Raw genomic sequence first — 27,127 nt, 5'->3', positions numbered from 1 at the left:
GATTGAATAACATCAGGGATAGGCTACAACCCTGTCTCACTCCCTTCCCAACCACTGCTTCCCTTTCATTCCCCCCCGACTCTTATAACTGTCGTCTGGTTTCTGTACAAATTGTAAATAGCCTTTCGCACCCTGTGTTTTACCCCTGCCACTTTCAGAATTTTAAAAGAGTGTATTCCAGTCAACATAGTCAAAAGCTTTCCCTACGTCTACAAATTCTATAAACGTAGGTTTTGCCTTTCCTTAATCTATTTTCTAAGATAAGTCGTAGGGTCAGTATTGCCTCATGTGTTCCAACATTTCTGCAGAATCCAAACTATATTCCCGAGGTTGGCTTCTACCAGTTCTTCCAGTCATCTGTAAAGAATTCTTGTTAGTAGTGTGCAGCCGTGGCTTACTAAACTGATAGTTCAGTAATTTTCACATCTGTCAACACCTGCTTTGTTTCGGATTGGAATTATTATATTCTTCTTGAAGTCTGAGGGTATTTTGCCTGTCTCATACATCTGAGCTTTGTCAGGGCTGGCTCTCCCAAGGCTATCAGTAGTTCTACTAACACCAAATGTTAGCTATGATTAAATTATGCTCTGTGCAAAATTCCAAAATGTGGCTTCCTGCTTATTCCTTTCCCCCCGGTCCATTTGTAATATTTTTCCTTCTAATTTTCCTTTTCCTACTGAATCCTAGTCACTCATTACCATTAAATTTTCATCTCCTTTAACCATCTGAATAATTTACTTTATCTCATCACCCATTCCTTCTACCTCATTCTCATTTTCAAAGCTAGTTGGTATCTAAACTTGTACTACTGTGGTGGCTGTTGGCTTTTTGTCTATCTTACCTACAATAATGCATTCACTAGGCTGTTCATAGTAGCTGCCTGCATTTTTATTTTCTTATTCATTATTAGGCATACTTCTGCTTTACCCCTTTATGGTTTTGTGTTGATACCTGAACTGAGCTGACCAGACCTGATCTTTTTACAGGTTGAGTAACAGCTCAGCAAAACCTCCATAAGACTGCATGTTAATGGGTATTTAATTTCAGCACTTAATTGCAATCTTATACATTGCTCTCATAATGAAACTGAAAGCTTTTTAAATGAAGGCACAATTTTTCCACATACGCAGTATATATTTGGATCTCCTTTTCAGGCAACAAAAAGTCTAAATAAATAGGATCTACCATATTTATTCGAATCTAAGCCGCACCTGAAAAATGAGACTTGAAATTGAGCATAAAAAAATTTCTGAATCTAAGCCACACCTGAAATTTGAGATTCGAAATTCAAGGGGAGAGAAAAGTTTTAGACTGCAGCTCCAAATCTAAACAAAGTTGGTCCATTGTAACATGAGACACAATTTAGGTCAAATGGATGAAGATACAGCTGCAGTAGTTTGGTTCAAGTAGTAAGCTCAGCAGTTAAGCTTCACTAGATAGTCATTGCTATGCGTCAGGCGCTCCATCTGTATTTATACGGGCACCCTTCCTTTTTCACGTGCTTCATCTGGTTTGAATCGATCGAATGTGTCATGCATTGTTTGTTGCATTCTGATAATGAGTGTTTGACTTGTCGCCACTCGCAGCATGGCTTGCTTTTGTGCACACTACTGCCGCTCTCAATTAAAAAACCAGAAGAATTGTCTTATTCATTTAAAATCACTTCTAGTGCATGTTATCGGCCACATTTTGGCTCACTAAACGCTTTCCTGCTACTTCAACATTCAAATAATTTTTCTCTCTGCAGTCACCATCGCCTGAAATTGCTCTCATCAATCCCGTATCGCAGACCTGCAGCACGATTAGAGCTTTGTTCCGCAAAAGAAATAACTCCTCTCTTGAATTTGGCACTATAATGAAAGTGCTTCATTATGGTTTACTAACACCAACAAGCACTTAACAAAATTCCACAAAGAAATAGGTGTCGCTACGTGAAATCTTAATGAGCCCCAGCATATCAACTCGAGCAACAATCCAAAAGCCTTGTGCATTGTTGTTATTTTTGTGTAAAGAAATTTATTTTTGTTGCTATTAATATTTAAAAAGCTGCTACATTCGAAGATGAACAGTACGGGATTTCTATTTACTTCATTGGATAATGTATGAAAATGCAGTGGTCGAAACTCAGAGGGGAGAAAAAAAGCTCGTATTCTACTTTCTTTTTTAATTTATTTACTGACGCAGAGGTTTTGGCACCAGTATTTATCTTTGTGCCTGCAAAGCACTACATATATTCGACAGCAGAAGTTAGTTGTGGCAGCACCTACCAACATTTTTCAGAACTTCTGCTTACTTTGCACTCGATTCTAAGCGGCAGGCGGTTTTTTGGATTACAAAAACTGGAAAAAAAGGTGTGGCTTAGATTCGAGTAAATACGGTATATGAAAAAATGCCATCTTGACTCTGACTGTGGTGCCTACTATGAAGATGACAGTGTTTTATTTGTACTGTCTTCAGAATGCAGGTGCTGAATCCAAAACCTGCGTTCTCTGCAACCCATGGTGTTGTATGTGTAACAGTGATTGCTACAGCAGAGACGGATCAGCAAGTACTGCAAGTCAACTCCCAGCTCAAGTATCCCATCTTCACCATATAAAAAGCAGCCAGTAATGGATGAGATTCCAGAGGTTTACAGCTTCCTTCACCAGAATGTGTAGTATTAAGTCTACTGCAGGTGTGATGAAAATGATCCTCCTCCCCGCCGCCCTCCCCTGGCAAACCCAACCCTGCTACAAGCATTATTATATTTAAGATGATTTTCTGATCTAAAGATCAACATCAAATGACCATTTTATTAGTCACAAATAGAATTTTTCTTTGCAAAAAATTATCACAATATCAGTATAAGTCTCATTTATAACACTGAATAATCTTAATAAACATAACATTCTCATCTGACCTACAAAATACAAACACTGAATTTACCAAAACTAGTCTTGTGATGGTAGTGCCACAAATACATCTTCTAACTTTTATGGAACTATTAACACTGATACAATACTGTCACTACTAGCTATTTTCTTCAATATCCTCCTCACCCTCATCTCACATTTTATCCTGTTCGGTTAGTTAAATCTGCTAACTGTTTCTTTAACTAAAAGTTGTCATGCTATCAATGTTTCAGTTTGATTCTCTTCTTGCAATCTCCTGCAAAATTTTAGTGCCCATTCTGCTGTGCCAAAAGTACTTATCGCCATTATTAATGCTGATAAGACATAGAGAGTGCATTCAGTCTAAACTTCTTAATGAGCTGCGCAAAAGTAACATGTCTCCAAAGCACCGTGCACCCTAGAATGAGGTAAATATGAAACTTTTTAATCAAAAGTCATCTTAACGAGTTTATGATTTAAACATTCATTTTCAGATGGATTTCAGAAATCTGAGACCTCACCTTGTAATCATAGCTATATCACATCCTTGAAATCACATTTTCCATTTCTTACGTGAACTGTAGCATCTATTGAGAATTCTGATGTAGCGTTTGGTGCCCAAGAAGAATAATGCTTATTACATTATTATTTAATTAACTGCGCAGCTACATCTTCAGTGCACATGTATCTAAAATTCTGGAAAGCTATATTTGTACCATATGTTATGGTTGTGTGTATCAGGAACATAATATGTTGCACGACAAAATGAGGCCCTTCAAAACTGGTTATGTTGACTTTTGCACATTTTCAACAAGATAATAGAAAATGTAACTAATAATAGGGACCTTTAGTTTCCAGTCAAAATCCTTCAGTACTGGGCCTGATATGGAAGCTAAATCTGCAATTAAAGTTCTCTTGATATCTTTCCTGTGTATGTCTAAGCAATCTAGAAGACATTTCCGATGGGACACATCCAACTCTGGTGCATTTGCAAGGACCTGAAATATACAGTCACATTACTCTAAACCCAGTAACTGAAGAAACAGATAATACATAGAACAATGATTGGACATAATATTTAATAATTATCTGCAAGCACTTTAATTTTCCTTTTCTAGATCACAAGTAGAAATGTGAATTAATGTTACTGACTACTAGTTCTCAATCTCTACTGCAAAAATTAATGAAAAATGCTGGTGTAAAATTGCAATCTTCAAATAAAAATTGTATCAGTTGCTGATGAATGCTCTACTGAGCATGACACAGAGGCACCCTCGCAGACAGAGGCTCCCCTTGTCATTTGGGGAATACACTCTGATGATGTTCTGGCTGCAACATATTGGTTTTAGCTTTATAATTTAGAGAGAGAGAGTGCACTTTCCAGAATAAACAATGTCACGTAATGAAGCTGAACAATGACGAATGGCAACAGGTTTGTGACAGTGTAAGCATAGAACACCTGAGAGGTACTGCAAATGAATTGTGGAGATTATGGGCACTCAATGTCGAGGTTATCTGAGCACAAATGAATTGAATGGGCAGGGCATGGACTGTATCCTCATTATCTACATGGAATGACCATCAGTGTTTTGTAACTGTTGAAGTTCAAGATCTGCTGAGCAGGTGGTTTTCTGATAATCTCTTGTGATCTTTCAAAGTGGAAATTAGAAGGCATTGACCTGCTAAAATCATTTTCTTTGCTCAACATATCTAGGAATGAACTAAAAAAAGTTTATAAGCAATACCAACAACAGTGAAAGAGAGGCAGGTCGGAGAGATGTTAATAGAACAGAGGAGGCGAGTTATAGCGTAGATGCCGATGATGAGGAAGATGTGTGCCTCGAAGGAGTGAATGCAGCAAGAGTAGTGCTAATATCAGCTAACAGTAAAGGTATCAGAAGAAGCAAAGGTTGTATGTATGTGTTGCAGTATGACATAAAGTGACAGTGGCTACAAATACTTCTGTGAATTAAAGTGTAACAAATAATATGGAAATATTGTGTGAGCCAGTGAATTATTGTATATCCTACAGTCTCTGCAACAGTAGCATGTGTAATTGTAATGTAGTTTAGCAATAACACATTAATAACTATTAATAAAGTAATATGCAACTATTTAGATGGAAGGAAGATTAAATTTTGACATCCCATTAAGGTCTTTAAGAGACAGAGCACCAGCTCAGATTGGGAAAGAGTGGAGTAGGGAATCATCCTAGGATTCACCATAAATGATTTACAGGAATTGAGGGAAATGGCCACATGGGTATTATAATAGTCGCCCGTCCTGATTACAAGTCCAGTGTATTACTACAGTGCCACCTCACTCAGTTATAGTATGTTTAATATTCATAGACTGATGAGGCCTCAAGATTTTTCCAAGTTGCACAGTATTTGTACAGTTACTTATAATATAATGTTAAGTGAAACGTAGAAAAGTATTATGCAAATGGGATTATGTATATATGGAACTGCTGTGACTCAAGACGTACTGAACCACACACACTAATCAAAGAGCTATTCACGCTGTAACTACAAACCAAATTCCATACAGATATAGATTCTAAACGAAGCTTATCACTTTACATTTTTGTTGTATTAATTAAATTTATTCCAAATTAACTAAGACTGGCATTTTTGAACACACTTATTCTTAAGGTATCAATTAAAGAAAAAAACATTATGCAGAGGATAATGCCTGTATCAAGCATATTGTAGGACCTGCTTCAGACAAGCAGAAAGCCAGGTTTTTACAAATCAATAAATAAATAAAATATGACAAGACAGGATACACAGTGACAGCGAACTGTTACTTTCAGAAATCAACTATCGGACACCACTACTAAAGGCATCGGACACTACTACTAAAGGCCAGAGGAATCTATTGTATTGTATTTGTGCTAAAAGATTTCATAGAATTATCATCATTAGGCATGAATACAATAGGGAGAGTAAATTTTCTGCATAGTGAGTATAAAAATTAAAGATATTTTATGATAATTCTGCTCCACCTTACATTATTCCTGATTAGTTTTACAAATAAATACGCAATTGATTTTAGCTGCATTATTCTAGCAAAGCATACCTTAAAAACAAAAGAAAGTGAATGTATCAAAATATAAAATGATTTTCATCCATGAGAGCACGGTGTGAGGTACAGTTTCTGTCACCCCGTGGTTCTATTACATGAATAATAAAAACAAGGATATCATACTACTACTACTCCTCCTCACCACGACCACCACCATCCTCATTGTCAGCAAACTGACATCCACTGGATGACTGCTTTAGACGTTTCATTTATGGTATTCAGACAGGTTTGCCAGAATTTTTTAAACCAAAGTCAGGATCTTTTTCAAACATGACACTTTTAAACTAAACAAAATTGGGATTTTTAATAATTCAGACAGGTTTGCCAGAATTTTTTAAACCAAAGTCAGGATCTTTTTCAAACATGACACTTTTAAACTAAACAAAATTGGGATTTTTAACACTTGCCCTTAATGTCAGTTTCACATCACTGAGACACACTAAGCTGAGAGGCATACAATACGGTGAGCGTTATAGCTAATCATCTTCACCATTGTGAAGCCATGAGTAAGTTTTACACTGCTTGTCATTAAAATTGGTTTCCAATTTCACTTTCTGCTTCTTTTTTGACACTGATACTTCATCAGTTTTGCTGACTGTGCATCTGGTTGTAAAAATGCTTTACCGTCAGTAGCAATAACCATCTGTTATGATCAGTTTCTGAGTCACTACTGAGATTGATGTAGGGTAGAAGACTGTATTCCCTACCCCTCACATTCACCATCACTGTGTAGGCAGCTGCTTCAGCAGGCAGAAATCAGTGATAAAAATTGATTGAATGATGTTCACAATTGTCCTATGTATTGATACTTTAAATACAAAATTGTAACTGCAAGAATTACGTAGGCTTATCACAAGTAAAGGAAACACTTAAAACAGAGTGAAGTACAACACACAGTAACAAAGGAAACAACAATGGTTACCTAACACAGTGCTGTCACAATAAGTAACATTGGCTGGAGCCAAAAACAAATGACTGTCTTCTGCCGACCGAGGATTTTTTGTCCTAAATTGGCATTTGATCACTGTGGTCTAAGGAGCTGATTGGCCAAATTAAAAATGAGACTCTTAATAGCAGCTGAGTGCTAATCTTTCAGGACAAAGAGCTGTATTTTTAAGTTCAGTTACATTTACAAAAATGCCTCCTAACTTATATAATGAACAGACTATATTGTATGAAATATAATCCATCCTGCTGTAATCATGAATTTTATGTATCCTGACAAGGTTTAATCGTGAGTCACATTTTCAACAGAAAAATCAGGACAATTCCGCCCAGATCGGGGTACGTGGCAATCCTGTCTTCAGCTGCCCATTCTATTATGTCATCCTCATGGCCTTCTCTACCTCCCCACTTCCCCGAGCAACCATCATGTTCTGAATGGTTTTCGTGAAATGGTCCATTATATCACACTGCCATAAATCAGCTGGTACGACACACTGACTTAATTTTTAATGTCACTCACATTGCAGTCTTCATTTTAAATACTGTCTAAAGCATTCAAAACTATTTACTCTTCAGTCCATTTCTTTTGTTGTCCACCCAGCTACCCCCTTCAGTTGCCCACATACAAAAACCAGTTGTATGACTACTACTTAATTTGTACTATTTTCTTTTTATAATATGTCGACTATATATTATTTTAGTCTCATTATAATTGATTTTGAGCCTAATTTTAAAAATTAATAGAGCATGTCCCTCCATTGATTGCTGAAGTTTCTGTACTGAAGACAAAAATTACAATGTCATCAACAAAATTAAAGTGGCTGATATATTTAACTCGTAATAGGGATACTGTAAACTAAATACTGAGACTTAAGTTCTGTAATTGAGTTTCTGCAGAGAAAACAAATAAACAAAACTGATTGTATAAAGCCAATAACAATCTTAATAGGGTATTGCCATATTGCTCTATCAAACATGTTCACTTGTAGAAATACTGGCAATTTCGAAATTTGCAGCTGAACACTCATCTATGCCCTTCATCCCTCATCCACAAGAAGGCCTTCCTTTTCTTCTCCTGCTATTACCACACAAATCTTTGATCTTACATATAATGTAGCTCATCTTATAGCAGAACTAAGTCATCCATGTTATTTCAGAGGGGGTACAGATAATTTTTTGTTATTTGAAATCCAGGAAGAAGGTTTGCAGGCTTCAGTTCCCGTGTCACCAATAGAACCACGAGAATATTTACCTAGTTCAAAGGAAATTGGAAACGGTACTTAATTTTTTTCTGCAAGAAGTCTCATTCTGCATTTGCACAATACATTAATCACTTCACTGAGGGTTTTATGAGCTTATGATATTTCCCTTTTACACTTCAAACTTTAACAGAGATGGTAGTTACAGAAATACTAGTATCATTACTTATGGTCTAATAATTCGTACATTCCTCAATATTTTCTTGAGGTGGAAGTTTCTCAACTTTCAGCAATATGACGTGACTACATCAACAAAGAGAACATTTATACTGGGATTGTGTGATTAAAAAGACAGTTGATATATACATCTCTGATGGCGAGAATGAGAACACACTATATCAGTATAAGAAAAACAGTAAACATTTCTGGTTAGAGCCACATTAAATAGTTGCGTCAAACTATACAACAACAGGTACGTGTAGCTATAAAGCATAGCAAGACATCTCATTTTCCTTTTACTGGACCGATGAAAAATATGCATGTGGAAAATGTGACTTTAATTAGTAATAACATAAAGAGCATCTACTGTGCCTGGGTTTGCTGGAATTTATGTGCAGATATGAGAGAGAAAAATGTGGGCACAGTGCACAAAGCAACTATGGATGTGTAATTTGGACTGGCTAGTGAGGGGTCACTTGCACTTTGCATTTGTGTTTTGGGGGTGCTGTCGACTCCGAAGAAGAAAGAGGCCTGAGACAATTGTCAAGCACTAACGAAAAATGAATGTTGTTATACAGACTCTATGCTGCGCTATCTCGAGTTAAGTATGAACTTATGGTTTTGGTCAAGCACTGAAGTATCATGTATAAACATGTCTTAAAAACTTTGTTAATTATCAGTTGTTCTAAGTTGAGAACTTATCTGAATATAGAAGAATTATGGAAACCATGTTTTGTGATTTCATAGTAGCTGTTTAAATGTGAAAGCTCTCTCATAGCCCTTGCCCTCTGCAATCGGAAAAGAAGTCAGTGGTCAAATACATGGCACTGCATAGCAAGACCACAACATTGAGAGAAAACAAGACTGCAACCTGGAAATTTGGAAAAGAAGGTAACTATAGTTATCAGGAACAAGTAAAGACCTGGCATCTCACAATAAGGCAATCACTTAAAATCAACCCACAACAAGAAAAACACTTCAAGCCTCGTAAAAATAGTATAGAATTTTTGGTATTACTTAGTGCTCAAATATCATATTTAATAACAAATTTATAATAAAATCCACAATTAACCAAGCATTTAAAATATATTCCCGTAGTGACATTTTCGTATCATGGTTTAAAGTAAGCAATTGTCTTCCCAAAAACCTACCTGCATGTTCCAGAACACTACTATCTGTTATATGTTTGGAATAAGTTCACTTACAGAGCAAACTTGTTCCCAACACTTGTAATCTTAGAATCTTAAACTTTCGTATCAGTTTTACAAAATATAAAAAAATAAAGAATACCGACTTGTGCGATCAAAAAATCATGAAAAATATGTTTTTTTTTTTTTTTTTAAAAGATTAATTTTATTGGCTTTTTGTACCAAAAAATACAGCCAATATTCTGAAGTTCTTCAGTCCAACTATGACTAATCAGATGATCCTTGCAATACACAAGGAAAAAAGGAATATATACAAACGCATTAGTGAAAAACAATATTCAAGTGAAATCTAAAAGTCTTGCATGAAAGTTAGTACGCTTAGAACTACACATAAAAATGTAAAACATATTCCATTTTTTACACAATTTTACCATTTCATTTCCAAGTGAATTACCAACAACTTCTGAAAATAATTTCTTTATTTCATTACAGATACAACTGTGTTCTTCTGCTGTCCAGTCAGTTGATGCCTTAACAGCTTCATATTTCATTGCATTTCTGCCACATAGCTCATCTGCACAGGAATGAAGGACCTGAAAATCATATATGTATTAATAACGAATTAACAAACAATGTAGAAAAAGACAGATTGCTACTTACCGTAAAGAAGACACATTAAGTTGCGGACAGGCACAATTAAAAGACAATTTTAGAGAAGGAATGTTGCTACTCACCATATAGATGCTGAGTCGCGATAGGCACAACAAAAAGATTCACACAATTATAGCTTTCGGCCATTAAGGCCTTTGTCAGCAGTAGCCCCTACACACAGGAGGTAAGGTACTGGGAGCAGGGGTTATGTAAGGATGGATGAGTATATTTTGTAGGTTCGGTGGATGGTGGAATACCACTGTAGGAGGGGTGAGAAGGATAGTGGGCAGGACATAACCCCTGTAATAGACATAGATGCAAGACCTGTCCCATACATCCTCCTACCACCACCTACTCTAGTCCGGTCTCTAACATCACCTATCCTATGAAAGGCAGAGCTACCTGTGAAACCAGTCATGTGATTTACAAGCTAAGCTGCCACCACTGTGCTGCATTCTATGTAGGCATGACAACCAACAAGCTGTCTGTCCACATGAATGGTCACCAATAAAGTGTGGCCAAAACACAAGTGGACCACCCTGTTGCTGAACACACTGCCAAACATGATATCCCTCATCTCAATGACTGCTTCACAGCCTGTGCCATATGGATTCTCCACACCAACACCAGCTTTTCTGAATTGCGTAGGTGGGAACTTTCCCTGCAATACATCCCCATAACCCTCCTGGCCTCAGCCTTCATTAGTCACTGTCCTCACCCATCCAGCCTCCTCCCTGTTCCCATTCCAGCACTAGACAGCCGTCGTTTCACCACCACACCCAGTCTTTCAATTTCTCTCCTTTCTGCTACTTACCCCCCCCCCCCTCTTTTCTCTCCTGCCTTCCGTCTAAACTGCAGCATTTCACTGTCTGCCACCCTAACCATCCTATTCCTCCTTCCCTCTGCCCCAGCCTCCTCCTTACCCCCACCCAGTCGCCACTCCTATCATGTACTGGTGTTGCTGCTCGCAGTGTGGTTTCAGTTGTCTGAGACTGCAGACGTGTGCAAGTTGTGTTTGCATTTGTGCGTGTGTGTGTGCGTGTGCGCGCGCCAAAAGCTATAATTGTGTGAATCTCTTTGTTCTGCCTATCGCGACTCAGCGTCTCCGCAATATGGTGAGTAGCAACTTTCCTTCTCTAATATTGTTACATTCCATCCTAGATTTTCCATTGTTTGACAATTAAAAGACACTTGCATAAAGCTTTTGGCCACTGTCTTCATCAGATAAGAGAAACAGACATCATTTAAGCACAGAAGCAAGAACACCTCATGCACACATGATCGCCAACTCCAGCAGCTTGGGCCGAGCTTCTGGAGTTGGCAGTAATGTGTGAATGAGGTGTGCTTGCTTGTGTATATGAGTAGTGTGTGTTTCTCTTATCTGATGAAGGCTGTGGCTGAAAGCTTGTGTGTCTTTTAATTGTGTCTGCCTTCAACTTAATGTCTTTTTTCATACATTGTTGATATTCCTACCTGGAGTTTCTATTGTTTGAATTACCAGACAGCTTTACATGTACAAAATGTGTCCAAAAAGTTGGTTAAATTGATCACTAATCAAACAAAGTGTTTATCAGGAGCAGATGAATGCACATGGGCGCACATGCTAAGAAGCAACAGCTCATGCTGAATGCACAGGCTGAAGCTGATTTGTCAGTTGCAGCCAGATGAACATATTGAATGTGAAGATTGAAGTTTTATGCTGTACGGTGAAAAACTATGATGAAGATACATGTGACAGAAGTCATGGTGAATAGACTCATTCTGAGCACTAAACATCTCTGTCTTCAGTGCCCATATGACCATTTGTTCAATCACAAGGTGAAGCCAAGAGTAGCTATTCCCGGAATGGGCTAACTGCAGTATACCTGTAAGTGTTCATTTACAACACCATTTTATTCACTCTAATGCTTGGAATAGTGTTCCCATTCAGTTGCCCAAACTGATATTGTATTTTTCATGTGGAAGTTTTGATGTCCAGTTGATTTTGCAATCATCTGAAGGAACATGAATTGTAAACATTAGGAAGAGGCATCCAAAATGTCAGAATTATGGCCTTGCAGACACTCTGAGACTAGTGGACAGTGTTCAAGAAGCTTCTGAAAATAAGGGAGTTGATACTGCAACATCCACTGAACAGATGAATGAGAAACATTTTACTGAGTTTGTAAACAATGTTTAAATATTCTAGTTAGTCAGTGGCATGTTCTATGAATCGCAATTGCATACCCTTGCTAAGGAGTGGAAAGAGTCAGATTTAAAATCATAGTATGTTTTCTCAGTGACAAATGTGGCAACATACTGGCCATATACATTACTGTCTGAAGCATAAATCATTGTGCAAAGAGAGAAAGATAAAAAACGTAGCTTGACATTCAAGTCCCGAGGGAAACATCCCACGTGGGAAAAATATATATAAAAAACAAAGATGCTTTAACTTACCAAACGAGAAAGTGCTGGTATGTTGATAGACACAATAAAATAAAAAAATAAAAAACACACAAACACACACAAATATTCAAGCTTTCGCAACCCATGGCTGCTTCATCAGGAAAGAGGGAAGGAGAGGGAAAGACAAAAGGATGTGGGTTTTACGGGAGAGGGTAAGGAGTAATTCCAATCCCAGGAGCGGAAAGACTTACATTAGGGGGAAAAAAGGACAGGTATACACTCGAGCACACACACACACGGATGGATGTTTGTCAATATGGCCAACTCTACATTCTGAATTTTTTCCTACCTGTGAGAAGAGATGGTTGCTAATAGGAACTTTTATGAATTGTGAATCACATGCAATATTCTCTTCACCATGAGAATAATATCAGTATAAACGTTCTGCCATGTATTGTTTCATGTTTACTGCTATCTCATTTAAATCCTGTCTGCCTAATAACCTACGAAACTAGAGTGAGACAACAGCAAACGTGGAAGAATATACATATCATGTCATGTTTATATTCATATTATTCTTATGCCTAATAGTGATACAGTCAGAAATGAAGCATGGCAATTGACTAGATTTTTAAATCTAAGATGACTCTAATTTCTGGGCAGAATGTAATGTACTAAAGAGGCGCCCACAAAGATTTTCAGACGGAGAAAAATTTTCGCTAAACTCTCGTTCAGAACATCATCTATCATACGCAGTCTATTGTTTGGTTCTTGTTGATCATTATCAAAGAAAGCAGCAGTGTAAGTAACAACAAATGGCAGTCTCTTGCCAACAGGCCGTAAACACTATTATCAGAATGCGACAAACAATGCATGACACTGTACAGTAATGCATTTTCAGCTTAGAGTGACGTAAACACCTATAACAAAGAGAACGGCACTTCTCAGATCAAAGAAAAATAAGCAATCAATTCAAACCAGACGAAGCACGTGAAAAAGGAAGAGTGGATGGAGTGCCTGACGCTTAGCAATGGCTACCTGGTAAAGCTTAACTGCTAAGCTTACGACTTGAACCAAACTACTGTAGCTGTATTGTCATTCATGCGACCTAAATTGTGTCTCATATTAAATGGACCAACTTTGTTTCGATTTGGAGGTGCAGCCTAAAACTTTTCTCTCCCCTTGAGTTTTGAGTCCAAATTTCAGGTGCGGTTTAGATTCGGGAAATTTTTTTTCCTTGATTTCGAGTCTCATTTTTCAGGTGTGGCTTAGATTCGAGTAAATACGGTATATTTACACATTAATTTGCAATGTAAAGGTAAAATGACTTGTTCCATATCATTATGATGTATTATGTGAATGATCCAGAGAACATTCTAGTTATAAGGCCAGGGCTTATGCAGTACTGAATTGCATATACTGTACTTTATCAGAGACCCAATTTTAATTTTTCTAGAAACCTTGTGTTCTGGGCTACTTCTTCTGACAAAACTTATCACAGCTTATTTCTGAAGTAAACTATAGATGGACTCACTGGCTCCTTGTACATTTTAGATAAAATGATAAAGTCAATTGCCATCAACGGCGATGTAAAACTTGGCCTGTGCAGTGTATGCATATCACTTTTCTTGAGGTGCTGGTAGGGGTGTTACTGCTGTGAAAAAGCTGGCTGGAAGCCCAACCAAAGAGAAATTTCCTATGTGGTTGCCGAGCCCTTGCACAAGAGCTCTTAGTACAAGAGAAGTATGCCATTATTCCATGTGCTTATCCCTTTAAACCCTTCTCTATTTTGTCACGATTAGTTTTATTTTTCCATCTAGATTGTAAATATTTTTTGTAATCAAGACAGAAAAATAACACAAGTATTCTACAGTATCACTGCATTCTCCATTGACTATACTGACATTTCTAATAATTGTCACTGCTTCAGTGTGCGGCATGGAGCTCAAGTTTGTGTTCGTTCACAGGAACAAGAACTGCCAACTCCTATATTGAGTTTGGCACGCACATGCAGTGACTTGATCTGGGTGCCAGTATACTAACTTTGTTAATTATAGGCTCATGATGAACTATAAATCCTACATTTTCACACAGATCTCTCCTTTTTGCAACTCACAATAATATGAAGTTTTCCAGGAAAACAGGTTATTTTACATGATATTACTGTGCATGAATATGAATATTTTATGCCTTTCATCAGAGGGCTGAAACAAATTTGAAATAGGTCTAGAGCGCTAATAAAAAATAGAGAACATAGTGTACAGTTAATATGTTGTCAGCATTAAAGCACTAGTCATTTTTAAGTGCTGACTGCAATCCAACATATTGGGTTACAGATTCCTTAGTGTAAGAACAGAAAACATTGATCACAGTCGTATTTGACTTGGCTCAAACTGGAAAGAAATCTTAGTTTTACCATCTAATGGTGGATCAATACTGTTGCTGCTGGTTTTTGGGGAAGGAGACCAGACAGCGAGGTCATTGGTCTCATCAGATTAGGGAAGGATGGGGAAGGAAGTCGGCCGTGCCCTTTCAGAGGAACCATTCCGGCATTTGTCTGGAGTGATTTAGGGAAATCACGGAAAACCTAAATCAGGATGGCCGGACGCAGGATTGAACCGTCGTCCTCCCGAATGCGAGTCCAGTGTCTAACCTCTGCGCCACCTCGCTCGGTCAATACTGTTGTTATGACAACATTCAAGTACCAGACTACATGTGCCATGACAGCTGAAGAGCATGACAGTAATTGGTTAGTGACTGATGATTATTGTGATAATGATGACTTGGAAGAGAGAGGTTGAAATGATAAATGAGTGGTCTCAAACCCTTAGTGGCCACAAGGGGCTCTTAACTTCCAGGGTTTGTTCCTTTTAGATGCCTCGAGGCTACAGGTGGACCAGTTTCGAAACATACTACAGGAAAGATAAAAATTGGTAACTACTGCCTTGCATCACCGTAGCAATTGTGGGACAGCTGCTTCATGGGCAAAACAGAAATCTTAATGAACACTCACCAAAAAGCTATGTTCTGAAGCAGGTGCAGCTTATGTATCTTGTCTGAATTGGCGTGGGCCTGCTCGGGACACGCGTACTCCAAATTTAAGCGATATCAGTTGAAACAACAATTCACAGTTATTACCCAATACAACTGTGAGACACTACTGTTAGGATTGTTCTACGAAGCTTTTGCTAAATTTGACCAACTCTACAAGAGTTGAACATAAGAAACTTTTTTAATTCTTCCAATTGTTAATTTAAATCCAACTGAGATCACAGCATGAGCAGTGAGTATTACGAACAAACATTATATTATTTTTACACACCCAACCAACTTTTAATAACCAGAAAAAAAATTATTGGGGAATGGGCCTCATGATGGGAGTAACAGAAAATAACATAAATGGCAGGGAAACACAAAATCTGGGAATGTAAAAACATGAAGTATTTCATGTTTTAAGAGGTGGTAATATGGACCAAACAAAGTAAACGCGGTCTCTAAAATGCATATCTTAAGAGCTATGAAAACTTGTTGATCTTCACTACTGTGAATCACATCTCTTCTACTGCAGGCTCTACACTGTTTTGAATGACTTACAGGCTGCGGTAAACATATGACAACACATTCCCCATTATGTGTGGGCCGATACAAATCCACACACAATTGAAGATGAAAGGCATCAGTGCCAATTTTCATTGACTTTATGTCCTACAACAGTGTACATTGTCAGCCAATTGCACGTTCTACTGCGTATAGAAGCACTCTTCAATAATACAAAATCAGTATCTCACTGTGCAGTCAGTGGTTGCTGTTTGTGATAATCATGAGAGAGCATTTCAGAACTAATCCAGGCTTTCTGTTATATGTTTCTCCTGAGCTGAGACCACGTTAGTTTACAAAACAGGTAAGACCTTTTCTATTTGTGATTGGAAAACTCTGTAACTTAGCAATATACATGCCTGTAACCTATTAAATTCTCATTAATATCAGAACAATAAGTTTCTAGTTATAAGGTGAACAATTCCTAGTGAGAATGCCCAAAACTTGAATTGTCTTCTGTTCTGTATGCCCAAGATAGTTGCTGATTAAACTGCAAGTATTTTGCTACACTGTTCATCTTGTGAAACATCTGATGTGTCTGTTCATTAGGATGATGAATTCCCTTCAGATTGTATATGTTTGTGTCATTTGTTTTGTGCAGATTATGAATTCAAATTGTACATATTCAATCAACTCATAAAAAAAAAGAAAATCCAGGAGAGTTGAAAGCTGTAGCAGCTGTAGTGACTTTCTGACATAACGAAGAATAGCAGTTGATGTTGGCAGGAGTGTCGAAATGCATCCACAACCAACCTGGAGTTTTTCAGACAGTGCGTGATTATCTATGATGTTGGACAGACACATGCCTTATTGTAAGTGGAGACCTTATCAAGCACCTCCAGTAATGATGGCTCACAAGTCACAGTATAAGGAGACAGGACGACTTACAAAATTTCTGTTTGGTGTGATGATGAATGGCAGTTTGCTCTAAATCTAAAAAAATGTAAGTTAATGCATGTGAGCAGGGAAAAAATCTTTGAACGCAGTATTAGTGCTGTGCTATTTGACACAGCCACGTTGACTAAATATCTGGGTGTAACATTGTGAAACAATTTGAAGTGGAATAAGCATGTAAGGATGGTAGCAAGTAATGTGAATGGTTGACTTGGGTTTATTGGCAGAATTTTACAGAAAGCTTAGATCATCTATGAAGAAGTCCATGTATAGAACACTAGTTCGACCCATTGCTGAATATTACTCGAGTGTTTGGGATCCCAGTAGGTTGGATTGAAGGAAGGCATTGAAGCACTTCAGTGGCGTGCTGCTAGATTTGTTACCAGTAGATTTGATCAACATGCAATTATCGAGGACATGTTTTCCAAACTCAAATGAGAATTGCGAAACACTACTAAGAAAATTTAGACAATGGGCACTTCCAGTTGACTGTAGAATGATTTGATTGCTGCCAATGTACATTCCTCTTAAAGAGTGTGAAGACTAGATAACAGAACCAGGACTTGTATGGAGGCACAGATAGTCCTTGCTCCATTTGCAGGCAAAAGATGAAAGGAAATAAGGTACCCTCCACTATGCACCATATGGTGGTTGTGGAGTACGTAGATGGGGAAGTGCAGGTCATGTGTAATAGAAAGCAGATTACATTAACGTAATTAGGAGCTCTGCTGTTTCACAGTAATAGAACATAGTGTCCTCTTTTTGTTAACTGTATTGAAAGTTTGATCCATACTACCACCTTTCAAAATATCAGCCAGCCATGACAAAACTATTCCATCTGATGTGTAAGATGTACGAGACAGGGGAAATACTTCTGACTTTAAGAAGACTGTAGTAATTCCAATTCCAAGGAAAGCAGGTGCTGGCAGGTGTGAATATTACCAAACTATCAGCTTCATAAGCCATGGCTGCAAAATACTAACACAATATATTTACTTAAGAATGGAAAAACTGGTAGAAGTTGCCTTCAGGGAAGATCAACTTTGGATTCTGGAGAACTGTAGGAACACGCTGGGCAATAATGCCCCAATGACTTCTCTTAGAAAATAAGTTAAAGAATGGCGAAGCTGTCTTTTATAGCATTTCTAGACTTAAAAGAAAGCTTTTGATGTCGACTGTAATACACTCTTTGAAGTTATGAAGGTAGCAGGGGTAAAATACAGAGAACAAAAGGTTATTTACAACTTGTACAGAAAGCAGATGGCAGTTATATTGAGATGAGGGGCATGAAAGGGTAGCAGTGGTTGAGAAGCAATTGAGACAGGGTTATAGCCTATCCCCGATTATATTCAATCTGCACACGGAGCAAGATGTAAAGGAGACCAAATAATAGTTTGGAGAAGGAAAAAGTTCAGGTAGCAGAAATAAAAAATTTACGGTTTGCCAATGACATAGTAATTCTGTGAGAGACAGCAGAGGACTCAGAAGAGCCACTGAAGAAAAAAGCAATGTTTGAAAGGAAGGTGTAAGATGAAGATCAACAAAAGCAAAAAAACATTAACGGAATGTAGATGAATTAATCAGATGCTACTGAAGGAATTAGATTAGGAAACAAGATACTAAAAGCAGCATATGAGTTTTGCTATTTGGGCAGTAAAACAACCAATGATGGCGAAAAGACTGGTAATTCCAAGAAAAGCATTTTTGAAGAAGAGAAATTTGTTAACACTGGACATAGATTTCAGTGTTAGGAAGTCTTTTCTGAAGGTATTTGCCTGGAGAGTAGCCTTGTGTAGAAGTGAAATGTATATGATAAATAGTTCACATAATAAGAGAGCAGAAGCTTTTGAAATGTGGTGCTACAGAAGAATGCTGAAGATTATATGGGTAGACCATGTAACTAAAGATGAGATAGTGAATACAATTGGGGAGAAAAGACATTTGTGTCACAACTTGACTAAAACAAGGGATCAATTGATAGGTCACACTCCAAGAGGCGTCAAGAGATCACCAATTTAGTACCGGAGGGAAGTGTCGGTGTAAAAATTGTAGGAGGAGACCATGAGATGAATACCCTAAGGAGGTTCGGTTGCAGTATTTATTCAGACATGAAGAGGCTTGTACAAGATAAAGTAGCATGGAGAGCTGCATCAAACCAGTCTTCAGGCTGAAGATGACAACTGACAACAACAACATATACCTATAATGATGAGCATATTTTGGGTGGGATGCTACCATAATGGAACCACATGCATACCAAAAATATTTGTTTATGTGCTCTCAAGAATAATACAAGTTCAAAAATTGAAAACTACAATGAGTAATATGTTTGTGTGCCTGTTTATTGTCTATCACATCAAATACATAGTACATGGTCACCTATACTCATCAGTTTGTCTGGTTTGTTCCCTCGACATGACACATTGCCCAGTTATCACATTCTGCATAACATACACTCACTGCTGATTGCTTCTGCAATGTTCCATTGATCATTTCCAATGTCAGTCATCTGCTAACTGAAGACAAACTTGTGGAATTATTGCAAATGCATGCTTTATTAGAACATGCATGGGTTCAACAGGATGGTACAGTTAAAAGCAGCCCGCCTCCCTTTTGAATGCAAATGCAATATTTTGCCTCTGAAATAGATTAAACAGCTACAACAATGGACAGTTTTATGCAATGATTTATTGTCCGCATTCTTCTGCCAGCATTTCAGTTTATTTTGTCAGTGAAGTTAGACATTTCTCTTTGCAGTCTCCAAAACGACTTTCTCGATAAAAGAAAGAATTGAAATTGTGGAAGCATACGTGAAAACAGGTTCGATTAAGGAAACTTACAAATTTTCATGGTCAGCTATCTAGATAGAAGACTACCAGCAAAGAGAGAAATATAGATTCTCTATAAAAACTGGTGCACCTACAGATCTATGAAAATGTAAAATGACACAGAATTCCTTCAGTTCACACACCAGAAATTTCTGCAGACATTCACTGAAGAATTATTCAGACCCCAAAGAAGTCTACATGTAAACTGGCCCAACAGGTGTGTGGTGGTGGTGGTGGTGGTGGTGGTGGTGGTGGTGGCAGTAGTAGTAGTCGGAGCAGCAGCAGCAGCAGCAACCAGTGGATATTGAAAAGCCTTAATTTGAAACCATATTGTGTGACAGTTGTGCAGCAATTATGGGACGATGAGAGTCAGAAACATCTAGATTACTGCATGTGGCACATAACATCAGCGATGGTTTGTTAGACCCATACCATTACATCATTTGAGTGATGAAGAATGGTTTCATCTTAATGGTGATGTGAATTTACAGAACACGAGGTACTGGGCAACGGAGAACCCTAACACTGTGTATCAGTAACTGCTCCACGATGAAAGAAATCAGTATTTGGTGCAGTGTAACAGGAACGTGCAGCACCATTTGATCAATATTTTTTGACAGTACCTACAACATAGTGGCATATGCGGAAATTTATGATACTTTTTGTGCTCAACTCACTGAATATGGAAGATAAAACTCCTTCTTCCAGCAAGATGGGGCAACACATCACGTGTCTAAGGTTTCCTCGCAAGGAGTTCGTAACGTCTTCACTGAGGAACAAACTGTCAGTAAGCATTTACAGCCACCAGGTTCGCTGGATCAAACAACATGTGATTTTTTCCTTCGGGAACACATGAAGAGCAAGGTCTATGAAACACATCCACACACACAATACACGAGCTGAAAGACAACATCAGCCATGAAGTTGCTGCCACTGACATCCAAATTTTATACTGGGTGTATCTGAATATGCTTAGACATGCAGGGCTGAGTATTGATGTTGCATGGGGTCACTTTCAGCATCTTCTATAAATGTACTTTTCATTGTAAATAAATGGTAAGTCCACTTCAGCTCTTAATTTCTGTAATTTCACTGCATTTTCTTTATACTTATATGGGCTACTTTCATTTGCACTATGCTGTATAATACTTCCAAGAAGCACAGCCACTGTTATGGGTTACTTTGGATAAGGATTCTCTACAGAAAAGGAAATATGTGATCTCAAAAGCTCAGTTCTGGTCGAACTCAACAATAAAGATTACTATGGTGGCATTTTCTATGATTTTGCCAAGGCTTTCAACTATGTAGATAATAACTTTCTATTACAGAAACTAAAATTGTAAAGTTGGTCGTGAGAGGGTTGGTTCTGGACAGCAGAATTGAAAAAAAAAAAAAAAAAACTCTTAGGTGTACATCTGGTTTAGCATTATGAAGTTTTGAAATGATCAACTTGTTTAGACGACCATGAACATTTTATCACAAGATCATGTACAATATATTGTCAGTGTGGAAACGTCTTTAGCTTTAGAACCACTGAATCTTTTGAATCCCCTAGAACTGCAGTCGGGACAAAAATGTCCCATTTCTAATCGATGTGTTTACAATTTGTTCTTAGCGTTTTTTATTTATTTTTTTGTGTGTTTCTCTGTAACAGATACTTACTGTAATGGTCAGTTATTTTGTTTTAGTTCTAATCAGTCATGCTACAGACTTATGAGTTTCAACTTTACCGGTAAACGTTTGCCTGATGTGTGTTTGCATTTTCAGCTGTTTAGAATATGTAGTTTATTGTCGACAGTCGGAAAGGCTATATGTGTTTTTGAGCGCTCTGCGAATTTCTACTTTTGAAAAAGATGGATCGAAGAATTTGCATTAAATTTTGCTTGAAAAATGGAATAAAGTACAGTACTGCATTTTATATGCTGACACTTTTTTTTGGTGGATCTACTATGATAGGGTGTATACGCGGACTAGGAAAAAAAATCCCCGGATTTCCCGGTTAAAAATACACTTTCTCTCGGAACTGTATAACTTATCATATCTTTGAATGGTTATGAAACTCAAGGAAATAGACACGTTTTGGAAAGATCTTTGATGTACAGCAACATGTACGCTGCACATTTTCGTATTACGAAAGTATAAATTCGATTTCCACCAAACACCGCATTTTACTTTCCGAAGCATTGAAATCGAGACTGCGATGCGCTTTTGTAAGCCAGTAGTACCTAACGCCACGTGATCTCGCCAGCCGATGGCAGCGGATATTCAGAGCTTTGGACACGTGATGTAGTCAGCCAATAGCAACATCACTGTTAAGTAACGCGAACACACTAACAGGAAGTGTTAATGGTTTAAATTAATGTTCATAGAGTTGCTACAAGAAAAGCAAAGCTTTCACATATAATATTGGTTTCTAAGGTTAATACGCTGCAAGAGAAGCTAAAGGCCCGTCCACACGCAACGATCTGTCTGCGCACATCACATCTGCGCAGACAGATCGTTGCGTGTGGACAGAAGATTTGCACCAACCTGAGATGTGTGCAAACCTGGAAGTTGGAGTTGGAGGTTTGAGCGAAACCTCTCAAATCTGTGGGTTCAAATCACATCTGCGCAGACAAGTTGGAGCGTGTGGACAGGAGATCGCCGCAAATCTGGCGCGAAACAGCTGTTTGCTTAGTCTAGTGTTTGTATTTGTGCGTACAGGGCATTAAAATGGCTGATACTCGTCAGTGTTCTCGAGAGTTTGTAAGTGAATTCATTGAAATATATAGAAACCACCCATGTTTGTGGAAGATTAAAGTAAAGAATATAGTGACACAGGCAAAAAGACAGCAGCATACAGTGCTCTAATTGAAAAATTGCGGGTATTATTTCACTCAACTCTTGTTTCGATATTGCAGTTGAAAATTCCAAATCCTTGTAGCTCCTTCCTGTTGCTAGGAATCTTAATGTTACCGCCAGCCGTTCATGAGGAGAAATTGCCCTTCTCTATACAAGTATTTTTTTCTCATAATATGAGGGGTTACAAGCTTTAAGAGATAATTATAAGTTTCGACATCCATCCGCAAATAATTTCGCCAGTCGCTAGGTTCGCTCTGCAACTCCCGCAGTAAATTTACGTGAGAAATCTGCTTTCGCTTTAGCAGCCACTGTCTACACCATTTTGACAGCTTTCTCTGTTTCCTGCGGTTGGTCTGGATGTTTTTTGCAACATAAGTTGCGAACACAGACCACAACAGAACTTCCTCCGTTTCTATATTTCAAAATAACTGAATTAAATTTTTGACGTTCACGGGGAGCGTAGTCGCTTGCCACTGATATTTCTTTTCTATACCGACAGATGGCGGGCGAGTAGTAGATTGGGGTTTGTGTCGTGTGAACACACCACATTTGCAGCGATCTTTTGCATGTACAGACATCTGCGCCGATGTCTGCGCAGACAGATCGTTGCGTGTGGACCGGGCTTAAGCTTTCACATATAAAGTTGGTCTTTTATGCGCGTATTACACTTTAAGATATATCACACAAAGCGCCAGTAAAATTTCAATAACGACATAAACGTCTGATCTTCTGGGCTCGAAAGTCATGTAAATGGCTAGTCATCAAAGAGTTGATTTTTAAATCGGAGTCAAACGCTCTCTGATTTACGAAATTCATCGTACATTCTCGCTCATAGTTCAATTTGCATAAAAGGAAATTTACTTTGAAAGTAACGCTTTTCAAATCACCATCCGCAATATTTTCCCGCGACCCGTTAGAAATAGGTTCGTTTCAGCAGTTGCCAAGAGGGCCCCAGGTAACAGGCGCCACCGCGCTTGCACAGCTACGATGACGCAGGAGGCCCATATGTTCGTACGTGTTAAACATTAAAAGATCTTCATTATGTCACAAAAGAAACAAGACATCAGAGGATACTCCAAGAGCATCGTAATTTCGTAACCCACACTGAAATGTGCACTTTTAAAGTGCACATTCACATGTCAAGATTCCCAGTGCAGTAGGCCTCGAACTGATATTAAGCTTTTCTGTGACGTTTTCGGGATACACACGTGCTAGAAGATAAAACGTTCACTTGAAATGCTACGAACAGTTGAAAGTAGCCAATAGTCTGGAATTAAACACTTCGTTTCAAATATATTGACTGCCTCAGCGAAAGAGATTAACAAAATCGACAAAAATTGCTTCACTGTTCTGCAAAGTCTGCTTGACTGTCAGAAAGATGGAAATAAAATAAAATCTGAAACTAATATCATATTTTAGCCTTCCGTAATTATGTGAATGCATTTTAATTAGCTTGATAGCTCCCGGCCACAGAAAACCGTTTTGTTTTCATTTGACGTGAGAGCCGTAAACGAAGAGGAAACAGCGAAACCACTAAATGTAAACACGGGGCACTTGTAGACTACCCACTTCCCCACTAATGCCCCCCCCCCCCCCCCATTTCTCGAGCGTTTGAGATAGGATGTGAAAATAAAAAAAAAAATAGAATTTTCAAAAATACGTTCATTTTGTAGCGCACATCTTTCTGGAAAGTCTGATGCAAAAGACATATGTGGTCGAGGAAATGTAAGACATGTTATTTGGTCTTAAATGTGCCGAAGTGCAGTGCCACGACTCTTCACACAGCATTCTTGTATCGCACGTAACTGTATTTTGCTTTGTGGAATTGAAACCTGTATATTTTGTAATGGATGCCATCAAACTATATTCAGGACAGAGGAAATTAAAATGTCCTGTGGTGCCTCTCCTCCTCCCAGTCGGTCGGGTTGACATCCTGCCCTCTCTTTCTTAAAAAAAAAGAACTATTTAGAAAATTTGCACTCTTTATTCCCTATTAGCTAACAACTTGCTGCTTTGTGTGACAAAATTAAATGTAGGATACATAAAACCAATAAAGACAGGCAAGACAGCACACATTTCTTCAATCCTTAGCTCCTAGAATTCTTTTTTCTCGATTCTTGCTACAGCTTTACATAGCGTGCTTTCCTTTCTGCGAAAAAATCTATTACTTCATCAAAGTTCGTTAAACGTTTTGCCACACGAAAAATCGAAATGTCCTTATCTAATACTTAAAAAGCTGCTAATACAAATAGGACCCAAGATTGGTGTGGTTTCTCGATCTGATTACGTCTATTTTGTCACTGTCTGCTGTATAAAACAAAACAGGCCTTTCTAATAGGCTTACTGCATCTATTGTAACAAACACCAAATAAACGAGACTGTCTTGGCACAAATGGTCATTTTTATAACACGACAGAATATAATTCACAAAGTACCAATATCAAATTGCTATTAGGCCTACTACAAACAAAAACCCTGACGTTAAGAAATAGTTTCACACTTCATTCATACGCTCCAGTTTCTCAAGCATGAGATCGAAAAGTAGTAGTACGAAATTTTGATACGAATTTGGAATCTTCATATTCTTCGATAATTTGTGTGATGTTCCCGTTTCTTCTCCTTCCTAGTTCTAACGAACAGTCTTGTCATAATTAATTCTGTAACTATTCCTGCCAATGTCAAAGCTTATTCGCCGGTTAACTTCACTAACTCTGCCAGAATCATCGGTTTAGTTATCCCGCGATTATCCTCCGGTTAGGCGTTGTTACATATTCGTTCAACGCATTTTCCGCGCTACTTCAGAATAGACCTTAAACGGCTGCTAGTCGGCCCTTACTAGTCAGCAACCTGGCCAAAAATTTGTCAAAATTTCATTTCCTTGGATACCCCGAGAAGATAATACGTAATCTTTCTTACCTCGTTTATTTCCACTCTGGTAGTCTGAATCTATGGATTTCTCCAGTAATTACAACGCTGATCATTCCAAACCCAATCAACCACATAATGAGACAGCGCTTGGCATTCATCCGTTCGGCTTTACTCCGCTCAGCTCGTATAGCCCCTTTTGTCTGCAGGAAAGTTTGTTTCTTTATTCCCCTGACAGAGACATTACGTACACTATGCCCGCATTCACAAATCAACTTATGATTTATTAAGAAATCAACTTAGAATGTGTTCAAAAATCGACAAGGATGCGTTTCAAAGTCATTTGAATAATCGATAGACCAAAGTGCCGTGGATGCTAGGCGCTTTGCAAAACATATTTCCCGGTCGCATCTAGCTGCTTGCTGCGACTGCTTTCACAGCCAACAGCCACAATTCTGTAGCCAGAAGCGGGAGGAGGTCTACTCAACTGCGGATGCGCATGATCCCGCTCGTAACTGTTGAAACGAATTTAATGTAAACAGTTGTGACATAACGCACATCGGAGGCAATTTGTTGTTACGAAGCATTGCATAGTCTTCCTAAAGCCTTGACACAGTTTGCTGTTGGCAGATGCTCGTATGAGCACTGTTTTTTTGTTGTATATGGCGCATTTCCTTTGCAATTTAAGTTTTATTTTCGTTTTTCCTCTCGTTCATGTTTTATTGCTGCATTATTATTCTGCAGTAGCAGGATACAGTAATACCTTTTGTTAGAGTATCAGTTTTTACCAGTCAAAATTACAAAAATTTAACTGAAAACAAAACAAATGAAAAATTCCCGGAATTCTACAAAATTCCCGGGTTTTCCCCGGTTTTCTCCCGGACGAAAAAATTCCCGGGTTTTTCCCGGATCTCCCGGTTGTCCGGGCCGTATACACCCTGTATGAGTAAGGTAAGAGTTTATGAGCAGCAGAAACGTTTCAGAGGGTCAAGAAGACACTGTAAACGATGACCATCCTGGATGCACTAGCACATCAATTACTGATGACAGCGTGGAAGTAGTAAAGAAAATGGTTCTGGAAAATTGCCAAATCACCATCAGAGAGGTTGCTTATGATGTTGGTATATCCTTTGGCTCATGCCAAGGAATTTTTTTAATGTTTTGGGCATGAAATATGTAGCAGCAAAGTATGTTCTGAAATTGTTGAATTTCGACCGAAACTGACATCACATAGGCATAGCACTGGCATTGCCGAATGAAGTCGATACCAATCCAGAACTTCCAAATAAGGTTATAACGAGTGACAAAACATGTTGACAGGTACGACATTAAAGCCAAGGCCAAATCGTCCCAATGGGAACAGCATGAAAAGCCATGACTGAAAAAAATTCTACAAGTTTGATCACATGTGCAGGTTCTTCTCACTGTTTTCTTCTATTACAATTGGACAGTGCATTATGAGATCCTGCCTGGGGCATGTGGTCAATAAGAAATACTACCTGGAAGTTACATGCCATTTACGTGAAGCAATCTGAAGAAAATGAGCAGAGCTGTGGCAAAAACACTTGTGGAAATTGCAACACAATAATACTCCT

At 38.2% G+C, this 27,127-nt stretch overlaps 1 protein-coding gene across 1 annotated transcript in view; it reads right to left on the bottom strand.

The window, feature by feature from the left end:
• Window positions 1-27,127, bottom strand: part of LOC126416722 (COMM domain-containing protein 8-like) — a 63,400-nt gene that overhangs the window by 3,337 nt on the left and 32,936 nt on the right. Inside the window, exons 2-3 of the mRNA XM_050084536.1 lie at window positions 9,900-10,061; window positions 3,716-3,868 (exon numbers count right to left, since the gene is read on the bottom strand). Of these exons, the coding sequence (XP_049940493.1) occupies window positions 3,716-3,868; window positions 9,900-10,061 (315 nt within the window). The remainder of the gene's footprint in view (window positions 1-3,715; window positions 3,869-9,899; window positions 10,062-27,127) is intronic.

This window comes from Schistocerca serialis, chromosome 8, assembly GCF_023864345.2.
Source record: "Schistocerca serialis cubense isolate TAMUIC-IGC-003099 chromosome 8, iqSchSeri2.2, whole genome shotgun sequence".
NCBI lineage: Eukaryota > Metazoa > Arthropoda > Insecta > Orthoptera > Acrididae > Schistocerca > Schistocerca serialis.
The sequence above is the reverse complement of the archived record's forward strand: the minus strand, read 5'-3'. Positions and strand labels throughout refer to the sequence as shown.